Consider the following 15,105-nt stretch of genomic DNA (forward strand, 5'->3'; position numbering starts at 1 on the left):
GGGCAGCCTTGACCATTATCTACCTGTGCCAGCACCCGCTGGGCTCTCCACTTCCTGGGGGGCTGTTCCTTCCTCCCCGGGTCTGCCGCCCACCCCATCACCCCAGCCGTGGCACCTCCAGGCTCACGGATGTCATAAGGATGTGATGAGGCTGCCACAGAGCCACTGATCCAGGAGCCCCTTTTCCCCACTGCTCTCCCATCCTGTGATGGCTGGGCACCTCCCAGCACTCTGGTAGGAAGCAGGACACAAGGGCTGCTCTCAGATCTCCAAACCCATCGGGGGCATCTATCTGATGCTCCTCACATCCCCCATGGGATAGGACTAGCCACAGCGCCCACACCAATCTTTACTCTAGGCCCTTCTCCCCAACTCACGCACTACTTTTGGGCCTGAGGATCTATTTCTAATGGAATCCTCAAGCCTAGCTCCTGGCTAGGGGTGGGGCTGGGAGGGCAGAGGGAAGGACTTCACAATACGCATGCTTGGAGCAGGGACGATGCATATTGGACCCAAGACCATTTTCATAAAAACAAAATTTTTGTTAACGCCTCCTTTACTCTCCATAAATGACAACCATAAATAGTATGCCTTCTCATACACTTAATTTTTAAAAATCATAATACCGTATCTGTACCATAACGGGGGGGGGGGGGGGGAGGAACAACTTGTAACCATATAACACATATTTCAAAATGTCAGTGCTCACGCCCCATGACACTGGAAAACATAATAAAGTGTCAGATGCTTGCCTCTGCTTATAATAAGTTCGGATTTAAGAAAAGTAAGAAGATCAGAATTTACTCTGTATAAGGACAGATCAAAGGCTAGAATAAATATTATTTTAACCTGTGTTTTTATTTTTATTTTATTTATTTATTTTGAGAGCGACAGAGAGAGCAGGGGAGGGGCAGAGAGAGAGAGAGAGAGAGAGGATCCCAAGCAGGCTCCAATGGGGGGGCTTAAACCCAAGAACCGTGAGATCATGACCTGAGCTGAAATCAGGAGTCCAACGTTTAACCGACTGAGCCACCCAGGCGCCCCAGCCTGTGTTTTTAAAACTGCAAAAATTGATTACCTTTTGTAGTCTGTACATGTGATGGGAGTCAGGTTCCCAGGTCCCTGCCCATTCAATGCCAGCCGTGCCTCCTAGTCATTGTGAAATTAAGACATGTCTCCCCACATTGCCGGAATCACACGCACATACAGTCACGGTTCCTTGAACCACTGAGTTAATGCTTCAAATAAATATTAACCCACCAAGTGAGAAAAATTCCAACTGTACGTGTGGCAGCATATATCCCAAATGTTAACCGTCGTTTTCCAGAGGGAAGGGGAATTACAGGAAACATGCCCATTCTTTTTTACTTTATTTAACATTTCCCAATAAAATGTTGCTTGCAACCAGTATGAAGTTTTGCGACCAAGAAACCCCCGACAGAGCTATCTTGAAGAACGATGTGCCAGGGCTCCCTCTAGTGGGCGTGTTTGTTTTTGCTCCTTTAAAGGCGGATTCAATTCTGTGATGAGACATTGTCAATTCACTTTTTTTTTTTAATGTTTTCATTTTCTTTTTGAGACAGAGAGAGACAGAGCATGGGCGGGGGAGGGGCAGAGAGAGAGGGAGACACAGAATCCGAAGCAGGCTCCAGGCTCCGAGCTGTTAGCACAGAGCCCGACACGGAGCTCGGGCTCACGGACCGTCAGATCATGACCTGAGCTGAAGTCGGACGTTTAACCGACTGAGCCACCCAAGCGCCCCATTAACTCACTTTTTTTTTAATGCCAAGATAACGCAGACGGGGAGCCCCGCCTCACAGCGCGGTCTGCAGGTGGCTCCGGGTATCCCGCTCCTCCCAGTCCTTCTGCTTCCCTCAGCCCCTTCCGCATCGCCGCCCGGTGGCCAAAAGCGGTACTGCGTCCTCGGGAGGCGACGCAGAGGGAGGGGCAGTGGGCGCTGCCACCAGGACCCCTAACCTCGGTACCGTTGACCACTTAGTCTGGTAAAGCTTATGGACCTCCTCTCCGCAGAACCGTCTTTTAAACATGTAAGATCACATACATATGCCTAAAGGAAAGCCAATAATATTGAAGTGATTATCAAAGTACTTATAATTGTGTAATATAGTAATAAATGTGTTCCATCAGCGCTTTCAAAAATCAGCTCTGGTGGCAGGCCTAGTAACTCTTTTCCAAGTCCTGAGGGACACATACGGTATTTGGAGCTGTCGGCGACAACTTGATGTGCTCTATCTAGTGTCTGCCTTTTTTTTTTTTTTTTTGGTGACAGAGTCACAGGCACTGCTAACACTCACCCTAGAAGGAAAAGATAAATCCCTTAAAGGTTAGTAAAAGTCAATGTGCAAGTTTTTCCCATCCAAATTCTTGGACTCCCCGAACGCTACACTCAGACCTTCTGGGGTGCACGGCGGCGGGCATGGTTAAGACCCCTCCCCCTCCCCCTCCCCCCAGGGGCACGGGTTTGGGTGAAGCGCCCCGGGGGGCGGGGCTGGGGAGGGAGGGGGACGGTAACCCGCGGGGCTGGCGCTGCACCGAGGGTCAGTAAAGGGAATGGCAGAGGCGCCTCCCCCTGGGCGCGGAGGGGGTGACCGACACGGCCCCTCCCCCCCTTCCGTGTCCTGATCTCGTGCCTCTGGAGGAAGTTAAAGCCCCGCGTGGCCCGGAGAGGAGCTCCCAGTTCCCGCGTGTGCTCCTGCACGTCTAGGGCCCACCATGTGGCCCCTCGTCCTGGTCCTGCTGTGGGGCTGCCTCTTGTTCCCAGGTGAGGGGAGGGGGGCGGGGAGGGAGTATGGTGGAGGGATGCGGGGCTCAGTCCCCAGCTGGCAGGGAGAGGACCTCTTGATCCCACCGTCCCTTTTTGGGACCCAGCCTAGCCGCCCGATCCTTCCAGGTTCAGTCCACCGCACTAGCCCTCAGCCCGCAGAGGTTTGGGGGGGACCGGGGGGGGGGGGGTACTGTTTCTTAGAGCCGGGTTTTCTCCCTGCCCTATCCGTTCCAAACCCTCCCTGGTCAGGTGGCCATAAGGGAGGTTTTACCTCTCTCATCTTTCTTTTCCTACTCCACACTCAGCCTGGAGGGAGACCGGATGCCCCCTATGTGGTTGCCATGGTAAACTCTGCAAACATGTCTAGAGCCCGCTGGTGAGACATAAAGAAGTATCCGGTCTCATCACTTCACGGCCGTCTTATTATTTTTTTTTTTTTTTAACTTTTTAACATCAAGTATCAGGACGCATCTTGTCCCCGGTGACAATTGTTCGAGTGACGATGCTTTTTCTTAGTGGTATATAAAATTATGGTGTCTCTTCCATGCGACAGCGTCTTAATTTCAATGAAATAGGATGGTATCATCATCATCACCTATAGATGAGAAAACCCAGATGGCCAGGGAGGTCAAGCAACTTCCCCCAAGGTCGCACAGCTACTAAATGGCAGTGCCGGGATTCAGACTCTGGGCTGTGTGAATCTAGAACTTCCCCCATCACCATCCTTCAGTACCCCCAGTTTAGGGGACCAGCAGCAGCCCTGTCCTAATATCCCTTGGCGGGGAAGGGACTACCAGCTCTTAGAGGGCAGCCGCAGGAGGGAGTGAGAGAGGAGGCGTCTTGTGGTCTTGACCCTGGTACTTGCATCCAAGGGATTCCGACCTCCATCCCTGCTCTGGTTGCAGGTTGTGGAGCCCTGGTGGGCCCCAAGGAGATCAGCGGATTTGAAGGTGACACCGTGTCCCTGCAGTGCACCTACAGGGAGGAGCTGAGGAAGCACAAGAAATACTGGTGCAAGGAGAGTGGGTTCTTTATCTCCCGCTGCTCCAGCACCGTCTACGCGGGGGACGACGGCCAAGAGAGGACGGAGGGCAGGGTGTCCCTCCAAGACAACCCCCAGGAGCTCACACTCAAAGTGACCCTGAGGAAACTCACCCTGCAGGATGCCGGGAAGTACTTCTGTGGGGTCTCAAAACTGGGCCGAGATGAATCTTTCCTGGTCTCTCTGCTTGTCTTTCCAGGTAACAAATGTCTCTCCTTCCCCGGATGGGGCATGGGTGATATGGAGGGGAAGAGGGACAGGTGGGCAGCTGATCGGTGCTGGACCCGGTTCCCCATCACCAAAGGGTGGAGTGCTCGCATAACCTCATCAGGGTGGGGCGCGGGCTGGGGTGGGGGTGGGGAAGGGCGGGTCTCAGGGACTCGGTGAGGTGACACCAGGGTGGCGTGAGCCTCAGTGGCTGTTTCACAAGGTCACATCTCGCAGATCCGTCAAACTCTGTGCTCGGTGCCTTTCCTTTTTGCCCAGATGTGGGAGAGAGATTGCGATGGGCTGGGGAACAAGGTGAACATCCCACAGAATAAAAAAGCCTCCCTCCTCGGAGTCAGAGATATTCCTGAGGATTCCGCAGGCAGGACCCACCATCGTGCATCCCAGACCCACTCCACCGCACTGCCAAGCCATGGCCACACGGGCCTCGCCTGGCTTGTGGCCCCAGCTCTTCCTTCTTGCTTCTCTTCCCCAGATCTTGAAGTCCCAAAGTCAAGTGTGAGGAGGGCCTGGGAACCAGCCTCGGAGGAGCTCGTTGAGCTCAGGGACACTAGGGGACTGAGGCTGGAGTCATGGGGCTCTGGCTGGGGACTGAGCATTTCTCTGGATGCCCAGAATCCTACCTGGCTCTGCAGAGCTGAGAAGAAAGAAGTCAGAGAGGACCCAGGGAGGTGGGCAGCCCCCGTCCACTAGCCAGTGAGGGTGAGGCAGGTCTTTGCATCTTGTTTGACAGATCGGGAGGCTGAGACTGCAGAGATGGAATGATTTGCCCAAGGTCTCATGGCAGGGAGTGGTGGAACCAGGATTCCAATCCAGATTTTTGCTGGCTTTGGTGTCTCCTCTTGCCCTGTCCTGGCCCCATAGCTGAGCCCCATCCCATCCCCGGCCCCATCCCCACTGCCAGATCCCCGACATCCATGGGTCTTTATTTTCATTCAAGGAAATAGAAATGCGCTCACGAAATAATAACAGCAGCACCAAAACCACACTGAACCTGTTCTCCATGATTTACAAGATTCTCTGATTTCTTCTGATTTTCGTCGGTATTCAGACCTCATTCTTACCTAGTGGTGGTCAATTTTATCTGTATTTGGGCTCTCTATTTTCAATTTTTACCTCACTTGTAAATATTCATTTGTGTATGATGTATGCATTATTATGTTACCCTGTGTCAGACGTTGTTAACCTTTCTCTGATAACATTTGGGATATAGAACATAAAGAAGATTGACGGCCGTGGCATGCTGGTGAATGACAACCGGCTGCAGAAGCTCTGATTTGCAATGTTTGCCAGTTTCTGTGGTTTAAATGCCCCTGCCCTTGCCAATTTCCAGCCACCAATAGTTTAACAACCAGCTCACAAAATTCCTGAAAAGGTGGACAGTCCGCTCTCCCGGGTCAGTGTGAGCTGTCTCCAGCGCACCACCGAGTACGGTAAAAGATTAGAATTTCTAGAAAGGTCAGAACAAGACAAGAACCCGCTCTCATTTCTTTTGTTCACCATTGCCTGGAGGCTCGAGGCAATGAAATGCGACAAGATAAAGAAGTATAAATATTGAAGGGAAGAGATAAATACTCTCTATTTGCAGAAGATCGGAGAAAGCTTGACCTTGTGTTAGAATAGAGAATGGTGGGGAAAGGGAGTGAGTGAGTCCGGGATGGCTTTCCAGCACAGAGGTGACGGAGGGGCACTGGGGAGTCAGGGAGCTCGGCAGCTGCCGGGGGATCGGCCACACCACGTTTCTGCCCACTGTGCTGGCAGAAGCTAGGCATTTTGTTCTTGAGGGGTCCTAGCCTCGCAGGGAGTCCCAGGAAACTACGTGTTGCAACATAATTGGGCGCAGGGTACTGTGGCTACACAGGAAGAAGGGACTTGCTCCTTCTGGGGAAGGCCTGGTGGAGGAGGGGAGGACAGAAAGAAGGTGGTTTAGGCCAAGATGGAGAGGAGAGGCAGGGGACACGCAAGGCATAGAGGCGGGCGGGACACCCTTAATTAGGCACAGAGGGCAAATAGTGGTGTGGCTGGTATACCAGATGGCAAAGACATAAAGCCAACATAGCGAGCGGAGATCTGAGTTTTAATGCTTATTTATTTTTTTGAGCGAGAGCGCAGGCAGGGGAGGGGCAGAGAGAGAGGGGACAGAGGATCCGAAGGGGGCTCTGTGCTGACCACAGAGAGCCCCCAGTGGAGCTTGAACTCCTAAACCGTGAGGTCATGACCTGAGCCGAAGTCAGCCGATCAGCTGATCAACAGACTGAGTCACCCAGGCGCCCCAGGGTCTGAGTTTCAAAGACTTTGAAAGGCATGTGGCAAAGCTTGAGCTTCCGCTTATCGGCAATGAGGGGGCCATTAACTGCTCTAAAGCAAGAAGTGATGGGATCCAGTATATTTCTAGAGACAAAACCCGTATTGGTGCAAAGCGTGCCTTGGAAAGGGCAGGCTGGTGGGCAGCTGGGGACAAGGGAAGCCGAGGGTCTGAGCTGAGTGGGAGGCCAGAATCAGCTAGAATCTACCACCCATGGGGCTGAGGGGAGACTGCGAAGGCTGTGAACCGAGGCGGGGGCGGGAAAGCCACTGGCTGCAACCGAGGCAGGAAATCTGGCCCGGAGCAGTGATCCTGGCCTCCCCTGAGACCAGCCTCTCCCTTTCCCTAGGTCCCTGCTGCCCTCCCTCCCCCACTCCCTCCTTCCAGCCTCTTGCTACCAGGAGCCTCCAGCCCCAGGCAAAAGCTTGGCAAACTCCGCTCCCAGAATTGAGTGAGTGAATGGTTTTTCTGTCTCTCCTCCATTCCTCTCTAAAGAAACACCCTGGGAGTGGCTGACCTGGTGCCAGGCACTGCCCTTTTTGGGCCCCCAGAGCCTGGGAGCTGTACTGTCCGTGGAGGAATCAGGGACTCAGCGCGGTTAGTTTAGGCGAGAAGCAGTACAGCCTGACCCCTGGACCTGTCCCTGTCGCCCTGCCCCGTGGACCCCGTGGCTGCTGAGGGAGGTCAAGGCCTGCAGAGGCATAGGTGGTGAGGGTGGGCCTGTGATGGTGACATGAGGTGAGGGCAGAGGTGATAACTGGCCAGGACCGTAGGGGGAGGGCAGGAGGGCGCCTGTGTACTGAGTGGTCATTGGATAGGTCACAGAGGTAGGGGCGGGGTGTGATCACACAGGCACCAAAAGGGGCTGAAAACCACACACGGGTTTGGGGTGTGCCTGAGATGAGGCCTGCTTATTCAGATGGCTTCGTCTAGGACACCCGGGGTGTCCTTTAGCTGGGATTGTTCTGAGAAGTTGGTCCTGCGTCCAGGGATCGAGGGTCAGAGGTCTGGGAAACGCTGGGATTCGAGGATCAGGGGAGGTGCTGAGGCATTGCTTTTGGACTTGTAGCTTCTCCTGGTCTCCACCAAACAGTCACCACAGCCATGCGGGGGAAGACAGGGGCCGAGGCCTCTCCATTCCCAGGGACCACTCCGTCCGGGCCCACAGGAACCACCCCGTCCAGGCCCACGGGAACCACCCCGTACGCAGGAACCTCTCCATATGCAGGCACCTCTCCTCACGAAGCAACCTCTCCTCATGCAGGGACCCTCCGCCCATCCACACAGCCGCAGCCCACCTCGACGGAGGACACTCGTCCGGCCCCCAGCAGGACCTCCCTGTCCAGGTGAGCCCCAGGCGACCAAGGTCACCTTTCAGGCCATCCTCAAAGCATAAGGTGTCTTTGAGCAAGTGAGGTCCTTGCACTTCCCCCAGGCCAACACAGCCTCCTGTCACAGTGCGGAGGGCAGACGCAGCCCCCAGCCCCCTCAGCAGGGCCCTTGAGCAGTGAACGACCTACACTGCCGAGCCAGCAGCCCTGGTGCTGTGGACACACAGACCCACCCCCCCCAGGTGAAGGGTCCACCGTGGCCCCAGTCCCCACCTCTCTCCTTGCCTCAGCCTAAGAGGCAGCCACCCCAGTTTTGCCTGCATACTTTGCACTGGGCCCTGGGCCAAGCATGAAAATATGGAACCCTACCCCCCAAAATTGGTTTTTTTTCTTACCCAAATGGAGTCCCAGCCTGAAGGATTGGTTCTTGGGGGTTATATGTCATTGCGTTCAGTTACTGACTGAGGCTTCCTGCCTGACTGCCTGGACTGCCAAGTCCAGACCTAGCTGAAAGTGTTTCCTGGGGTTGGTAGTGGGGGCGGGGGTCCCTTCCACTGGGACCAGACGCTGCAGTCCCTGGTGCCCTCTGATCTCCTCGGGAAAGTCAAAGGACATGGCTGGGAAGCAGACTAAGAATGCCACGGTGCACGGCATGCCACTGACGTCTGGTGACAGCTGCTGGGCTCCTCCCCGCCTCACCCACAGGGTCTCCATCCCAATGGTCCGCATCTTGGCCCCGGTCCTGGTGCTGCTGTCCCTTCTTCTGGCTGCGGGCCTGGCTGCCCTCGGCAGCTATCTTCTCCGCTGGAGGAAGGAAGGTGAGCAAAAGTAGGGAGGAGAGGATGGGAGGCCAAGGACCTCACTGAGACCTGCAGTCCCCCCACCATTGCAGGGACACCTTATGGGTCAGTGTTTCCCTCTGAGATATGGGCATCAGGAGCCCCGCCCTTCCCTTCAGAGGGAGCCCCAGGTCAGTCAACATTAGGAAAAAGCAATTCAGATGTGGGAATGGGAGAATGGGAGCTCTTGGCTTGCTCCCATCTGTCCGAACTCATCAGTCACTTCTGTCCCTACCGATCCCAGCAAAGCCACGTCCAGCCTCCGCAGATCTAGCTCCCTGTGTGACTGCTGTGGGGGCGGGGCGGGGCGAAGGAGGGCTAGGAGACTAAGCACTTGACCAGGATGGACCCTGCCTCGGGGTCTTGAGACGTGCTCAGCTCCCGTCAAGGCGTGGCTTCAAATCCCAGCTCTGCTACTTTTTAATCTGTGTGACCTTGGGGAAGTCACCTAACTTCCCTGAGCCACAGCTTTTTCAGATCACAGACAGAGAATACAGCAGAAACAGAATACAAGCCACACATGAAGTCTCAACTTCTCGAATCGTTAACATGAAAAAAAGTAAAAAGAAAGCGGAGCTGTTCATTTTAATCATATACTTCATAAACGTGATATTTCCAAAACGTTACCCTTTCAACGTGGAATCAGTATAAAAAGCTTAGTGATACATATTCCACATTCTACATTTTTTTCATATGGAGTCTTCAAAACCCGGAATAATTCAGAGTAGTCATGCCTGCATGATTGCGGCCGTCGCGGCTCGTGGCTCCTTTGATGAACAGCACAGTGTAAGAGGGTTGGCTGAAATGACGGTCACAGGAGCTGCTATGTGCCTTATGTCGCTTCTGTCGCTTCTGTTGCTTTTATCCCCTTTAATGCTCTCAATACTGTGGCATTAGAAACTTACTACAAGTGCCCCCGTTTTACAGGGGAAGAAACTAAGGCAGGGTGGTTACTCAGCTTGCCCCGAGTTTGCACAGCCAGGAAACGGTAGAGCCAGGAAGAAGGGTGCCAGAGCCCTTTGCAAATGAGCAATGTTGTTCTAGTGCAGGTGGCCATGGGGGGGATCCTGGCCATGGGAGGCGGGGAGGGGGGGGATCCTGGGCCTGCCTCCGACTTCTTCCTGTGTGGCCCCCAGGAAGAAATATTGGCTTTGCCCATGTCCCCAGGTCACCGCAGAGGAGTCAGGGAGAGCACACAGAGTGGGAGCATTCCTGATCAAGAGCTCAGAACTTCTTAGCACCTTGCCTCTCAAATTGTGGTCCCCAGCTAGCAGCAGTGACATCCCCTGGTAGCCTGTTAAAAGATTCTCAGGCCCCGAGGTGCCTGAGTGGCTCAGTCGGTTGAGCGTCCCACTTCGGCTCAGGTCATGATCTCACAGTCTGTGAGTTTGAGCCCCGTGTTGGGCTCTGTGCTGACCGCTCGGAGCTTGGAGCCTGCCTCAGATTCTGTGTCTCCCTCTCTCTCTGCCCCTCCCCTGCTCGTGCTCTGTCTCTCTCTGTATCAAAATAAATAAAAACATTAAAAAAAAATTTTTTTTTTTTAAATAAAAAAAAGACTCTCAGGCCCCACCTCCAACCTGCTGAATGGGAGTGGGCATTTTTATAAAATGTCCCGGGATCCTGTATGCACACTGAGGTTTAAAAGCAATGACCTTAGCCCATGGAATTACTTCCCCAGCCAGTTTCCGGCCCACACAAGGGGATGTCCATGGACTGATCCCAAAAGGCTGGATCCGTGCTGAGGCACGAGCTGGAAGGAGCTTCTCTGCACAGCCTGTCTGCCTGCTTCCTGTAGGGAAGGCCCTGCTCTAAAGTACAGAGGGGTCAGTCCACCTCTGTGGGAGCCGGTGCAGGCTTCAGGGTATTCCTGCTGGTCTCTTTCAGCTCAACTGGCCACAGAGACACAGAGGAACGAGAAGGTCCACCTCTCACACTTGGTAAGGAAGGCAGCTGGCCCAAACTCGGATCCCTGTGGGGTAGGACATCAGGATTCCCGGCCCTGCCTCTGCGTCTCCCTACCCGGTTGCCCATGACCGTCCTCCAGGCAAGGCTTGCATTCCATCTCTGGGAGTCTGAGTGAGCCCCAAAACCAGGTGCAAGCCACAGAGTGCCCCTCCTCACCCTGACTTCCCAGCGGGTACCAGGCAGGGGTCTTTCCCGGGGACCCAGCGCCCTCTTCCCCTCCCCCTCTTAGAACCAGACATTGTCAGAGCAGGATCCAGAGGAGTCTTTGGGAGGGCTGCAGAACCACGGGCTCAGGACACAGAAGCCACACCTGCCTCACCCAGCCCCCCACCCCTCCCTGGGCTGTTTACTGAGATGCCTCCACTCCATTCTCTTAAACATGGGGGCAGGAAAGGGGGGCCGCCATTGCCTTCTTTCCTGGCGCCAGCAAGGACAAAAGACTCAGGCCTGACCCCCCGGGAGGGGCTGGGGCAGGAATGGGGTACTGGGCTTTGGCTTAGGAAGCAGCTGCTGTTGTCTCAGGAAGCTCGACAAGGCCAGAGATGGCAGACAGAAATGAGAGAAAGGTCATGGACAAGGATGGGAGGGGGGCTGCCAGAGCCCCGCCTCCTGGCTATGCCTCCTGGGGTGCACCTTGCCTTCTAGAAGAGGGGCGGGGCAGGAGGGAGAACTGCTGGGGAGGCCAGAGTGCCTGCACCAGCCCCCTGTGCCCACACTGGGGAAGGGCTGCATGGGACTCTTCCTGCTCAAGTGGGAGGAGACAGGAAAGGGCACAGGGCCGAGAGGCTGGTGGGTGGCTGGGGGACCCTTGTCGAGGGAAGGATGAGACAAGGTCTCCCGAGAGGGTCCGAGGCAAGAACCTGTGAACATGACCAATTGAGAGCTTTTGGTTTTCTTTGGTTTATTTCCCTTTTGGCTTCTTTGCAGTTTTTCTGGCAGAGTCTGCAGGTGGAATTTAAAGGGCTTGGGGTTTTCTTCACCCACATTCAGGTCAAAGAGGGAAGGGGACGCTCTGCCGGCTCTGCCAGAGAGCCCCAGGGGTGTGTAAAACTCAGAGGGAAGTATGAGGGGTCAGACCAGCATTTCCGCTGCCCAGAGAGCTATTGCAAGAGGTTCTCATCCCGAGAGGGCAGTGCTGGGCTGCGATCAGGACTCGACTCCCACTTCCCAAGGCTTCCCTGATTCCCTGCTATTTTTCTAGCACCTGGACCAGGAGGCTCTCCTATGTAGCTTGTATGTTCAACCACACAGAAAACGTCTCCACACTTGCTGGAGTGGGCCTGTGGCCCATGGCGTGGGCAGAGGGACCAACGAGGGACCCGCCCTGGACGTCAGGTGGTGGTCCTGGCTACTGCCTGCATGCATGTGTGGTTTGGTCTCTGCTCCATGAGCCTCTTTCCTCAAATTCAGTCACCCTTGAATAGGTGACACTGGCGTGGCTGCTGGTGGTCAGCGGTCAGCAGTGGCTGGGTTTGGGCCAAATCACAAAGCTATAAATATGGGGTTAATGGAGAATGGATATGACAACGGGAGTCCTCTGATCGAGCCCCAGCTATGCCGGGTCCTCACCGTAGGCAAGGCCGGGAGAGACTAGGGCCATGAGTGACAGGATTTGTGACTTCTCCTTCCCCTTCCCCTGTTCCCTTGTCCCCTCGTGTCCCCAGTCCTAGCCTGCCTGAGAAATTGTGCTCTGATTTTCACCTTGTCCTGTGAGCCTGGATGTGTCACCAGAGACGGCTCAAACGTCCGCCTCTGTCTCCATCCCCTGCCGCTAGGGCGGTGATAGCAACAGGGGGAAGGGGGCAGTTAGGAGACAAGGGACATGGAAACAAGAAGTGTGAGTCACGCCCTGCCAGGTCAGCAGGCAGGCAGCGTGGTATAGGAAAAGAACTGGGGTCTGAGGTCACATGGTCGTGAGTACAATTCCCAGCTCAGCTACTCAGCAGCTGTGTGACATCTGGCAAGTTACATCACCTCTCTGAGCCTCAGTGTCATTGGGTTGTGGTGAGGCACAAGTGAAGTGAGACACTCAGAAACCGGGGGTTTCTTTCTTTGTCTTTAGTGCCCACTGGGCCATGGGACTTACTGGCTGGGACACCTAAGGGCAGTTATGCCCTTGGGAGACTTGGCTGGGGGAAATGGGGAAGGGGCTAGCATTCCTGACCTGGGGACCTGTGGGGACCGCCAGGCCTGGTCACAGGATGACTCCTACTCACTCGGCCTTGGTTTCCTTATCTGATCAAGGAGGGGGTGCTCAGACTTAACGATTTGTAAAGAAGTTTTCCTTTGCGGTTTCTTAATCGGTGAACCTTTGAGGTATTGACATTTGCTCCCCCGCCCCCCCCCCCCACCAGGGCCTGCGGAGGACCTTGAGCCTGTACATTCTTTCTGCCTCGAGGATAAAAATAACAATAATAAAAACAAAATCGTTCCAGGAGTTCCCAGGTGTTGAGCTGTAAAACACTACCATGAATAGTCATTACAACCCCGAGGGAAGAAAAATTCTTATCCCCATTTTACAGCTGAGGAAACTGAGCCTCAGAGAGGTTAGGAGGCTTGCCCAAGGTCACTCTGAGATGTAGGAAACAGGACGGAAGGACTCTGACTCTACGCCTGTGTTCTCCACCCCCCCCCCTTGTTTCCCTCCTCTCGCTGTGGTGGGGGAACATCACCCCTGCCAAGAATTGACTGTTCTGAGTCTCTGTTTCAGTCGCTGGACTACGCCGTGATCAACCTTGCAGGGCCCCTTGGGCCTCGAGCCAGCCCAGAGCCCTCCGTCAACCCCTGCACAGAAATCCGGGGCCTCAGCCAGGTGTGAACAGAGGGCACTGGGGGTCTGGAGCCACCCAGTCGGGCTCCTCTCTGACAATGCGGGGAAATTGGTGGGTGGAGGGGGGACGCTTTCTTCGGCATCCGCTCCCTGAACACTGCCCCCTGCATCCACCCACCTACCCCATCATAACTCAGGACTTTTCATTCAGAACTCAGGACTCTTGACCTTACATCCTCTTTTCCCCCTATCCAGAAAGTTCTTGAATAGCTTGTTGGTAGTCACAGTTGCAAGAGCTCTGGGCTGCCAGAGGCTATGAAGATGCTCTCCCAAGGGGTGGATGTTTGGGAGGAGGTGAGGGGCATGAATCAAAGCCTGAGAGGTCTGGGGAGAACTTGTCAGTCTCTGCCCCTTAGATAGAGGCCCAGAACTGTGGAAAAGGCTAGGGTCGACCCCGCAGGCACCTGGGCCACCCCCCCGCCCCAGCTGGACTCTGCTTTTCATTGCCTGACCGTTGTCTTTACAGACTTCAGAGGAAGAAGAAGTCTATTTCCAGGACCAAGAGGGGGACATGATCCCAGGGCCTCCCCTCCACATGTCTGGGGAGGAGCTCGGCTTCTCGAAGTTCATCTCAGTGTAGCGGCAAAAATGCTTAGGGGGGATCTGAATGGCTGGCTATGCGCTAACCCGGATAAGTTTCCTGCTGCAGTTTTCAGAGTTCACCTGCCAGGCTCTGGGGCTGTCCCCTGACCCTTTCCAGGCTCTCCTCCTTTGTGCCCCAGCCCGACTGGAAGTTTTTGTCAGCCCTGGAGCCTGCAGTGGGGGTCTCACAGTCCCAGCGGGAGCCTGGGACCTGCCCAGTATGTTCACATGCTGGCCTAGTCGTGCAGCCGAGGAACTTACAGCCCGTGGAGCTTGCCAGAGCCGGGCCCAGCTCCGGAGATCTGGTCTGACTTTGTATCTGTTGCAAGAAATCCCCTGGGCCTGGGCGCCCAACAACAGCCACCCCCTCCAGACCTCACCATCTTCTCTCTTCCTTCCTGACTCAGCACCACTGTCTCCTGCATAAGTGAGTGAGAAAGAAATCTTGCTGGGGACAGACGGGGTTCTGATTTTCGAAATGTGCCTATAAACCACCTGCACCGCAGTCCTTCAGGAGGCTGGTTAAACGTGATTCCCTGGGGGTGCCTGGGTGGCTCAGGCGGTTAAGCATCTGACTCTTGATTTCAGCTCAGGTCATGATCCCAGGGTGGTGGGGGTGTTGAGTGTGGAGCCTGCTTGGGATTGTCTCTCTCTCTCTCTCTCTCTCTCTCTCTCCCTCTGCCCCCCCAATAAAATTTTTAATTTAATTTAATTTAATTTAAAAATATGATTCCGGGGACCTACTATGGGCTGGGCTCACAATCCTGCCTTTCTAACAAGTGTCTGGTGATTCTCATACTTGAGTTTGAGAACCAGTGGGCCTGTTAAATTTTCGGGTTCATCCAGCTTAGAGTCTATATTTGGTGTCTGGGGACTCCCACCTGCACCCCCCCACACACACACACACACAGAGGCTGCTATGTCCACGAGAGGTGAGTTCAGGGCTGGCAGGGACGGTTGCCTTTCCCAGATCCCCACCCAGACATGCATCCCAGCTTTGGAAGTAGGATGGAGAAAAGTTTGGCTCCTTCCTTGTCTGGAAAGGGTTAATTGCCTATGGATTGGGGCTGGGGGCGGGGGCGTGGAGGTAGGAAACCACAGGGTGCAGGTGGGCTTCTGAAAGGCAGGAAGGAGAGGACTGGACAGGAACCTTAGAGGAACCTGAACGTGACCCTGAGTCTGGATCCCTGGGGAGGGG

The 15,105-nt window shown here is 54.7% G+C and overlaps 1 protein-coding gene across 4 annotated transcripts; it reads left to right on the top strand.

Moving 5' to 3' along the window:
- The first annotated feature begins 2,668 nt into the window (after nt 1–2,668).
- On the top strand, nt 2,669–14,500 carry CD300LG (CD300 molecule like family member g). 4 transcript variants are annotated; one of them, XM_042916908.1, is made up of 8 exons: nt 2,669–2,782; nt 3,691–4,026; nt 6,710–6,811; nt 7,430–7,706; nt 8,397–8,509; nt 10,415–10,467; nt 13,206–13,307; nt 13,792–14,500. In XM_042916908.1, exons 1-8 carry the CDS (start codon nt 2,734–2,736, stop codon nt 13,903–13,905), a joined length of 1,146 nt encoding a protein of 381 aa, XP_042772842.1. In that variant the 5' UTR covers nt 2,669–2,733; the 3' UTR covers nt 13,906–14,500. The 4 variants fall into 4 exon arrangements, with proteins under 4 accessions (XP_042772842.1, XP_042772844.1, XP_042772843.1 ...); XM_042916910.1 differs by having other exon boundaries at nt 7,625–7,706; XM_042916909.1 differs by lacking the exon at nt 6,710–6,811.
- Nucleotides 14,501–15,105: the final 605 nt, after the last annotated feature.

The sequence above is a fragment of the Panthera leo genome, chromosome E1 (assembly GCF_018350215.1).
Source record: "Panthera leo isolate Ple1 chromosome E1, P.leo_Ple1_pat1.1, whole genome shotgun sequence".
Lineage (NCBI taxonomy): Eukaryota > Metazoa > Chordata > Mammalia > Carnivora > Felidae > Panthera > Panthera leo.

What these genes read in the sequence shown, in the direction of transcription:
- CD300LG (XM_042916908.1), top strand. Translation starts at nt 2,734, where the DNA reads ATGTGGCCCCTCGTCCTGGTCCTGCTGTGGGGCTGCCTCTTGTTCCCA. An exon ending in AGGTCCACCTCTCACACTTG is followed by an intron (nt 10,468 to 13,205) that starts GTAAGGAAGGCA and finishes TCTCTGTTTCAG; the next exon opens with TCGCTGGACTACGCCGTGAT. An exon ending in AAATCCGGGGCCTCAGCCAG is followed by an intron (nt 13,308 to 13,791) that starts GTGTGAACAGAG and finishes TTGTCTTTACAG; the next exon opens with ACTTCAGAGGAAGAAGAAGT.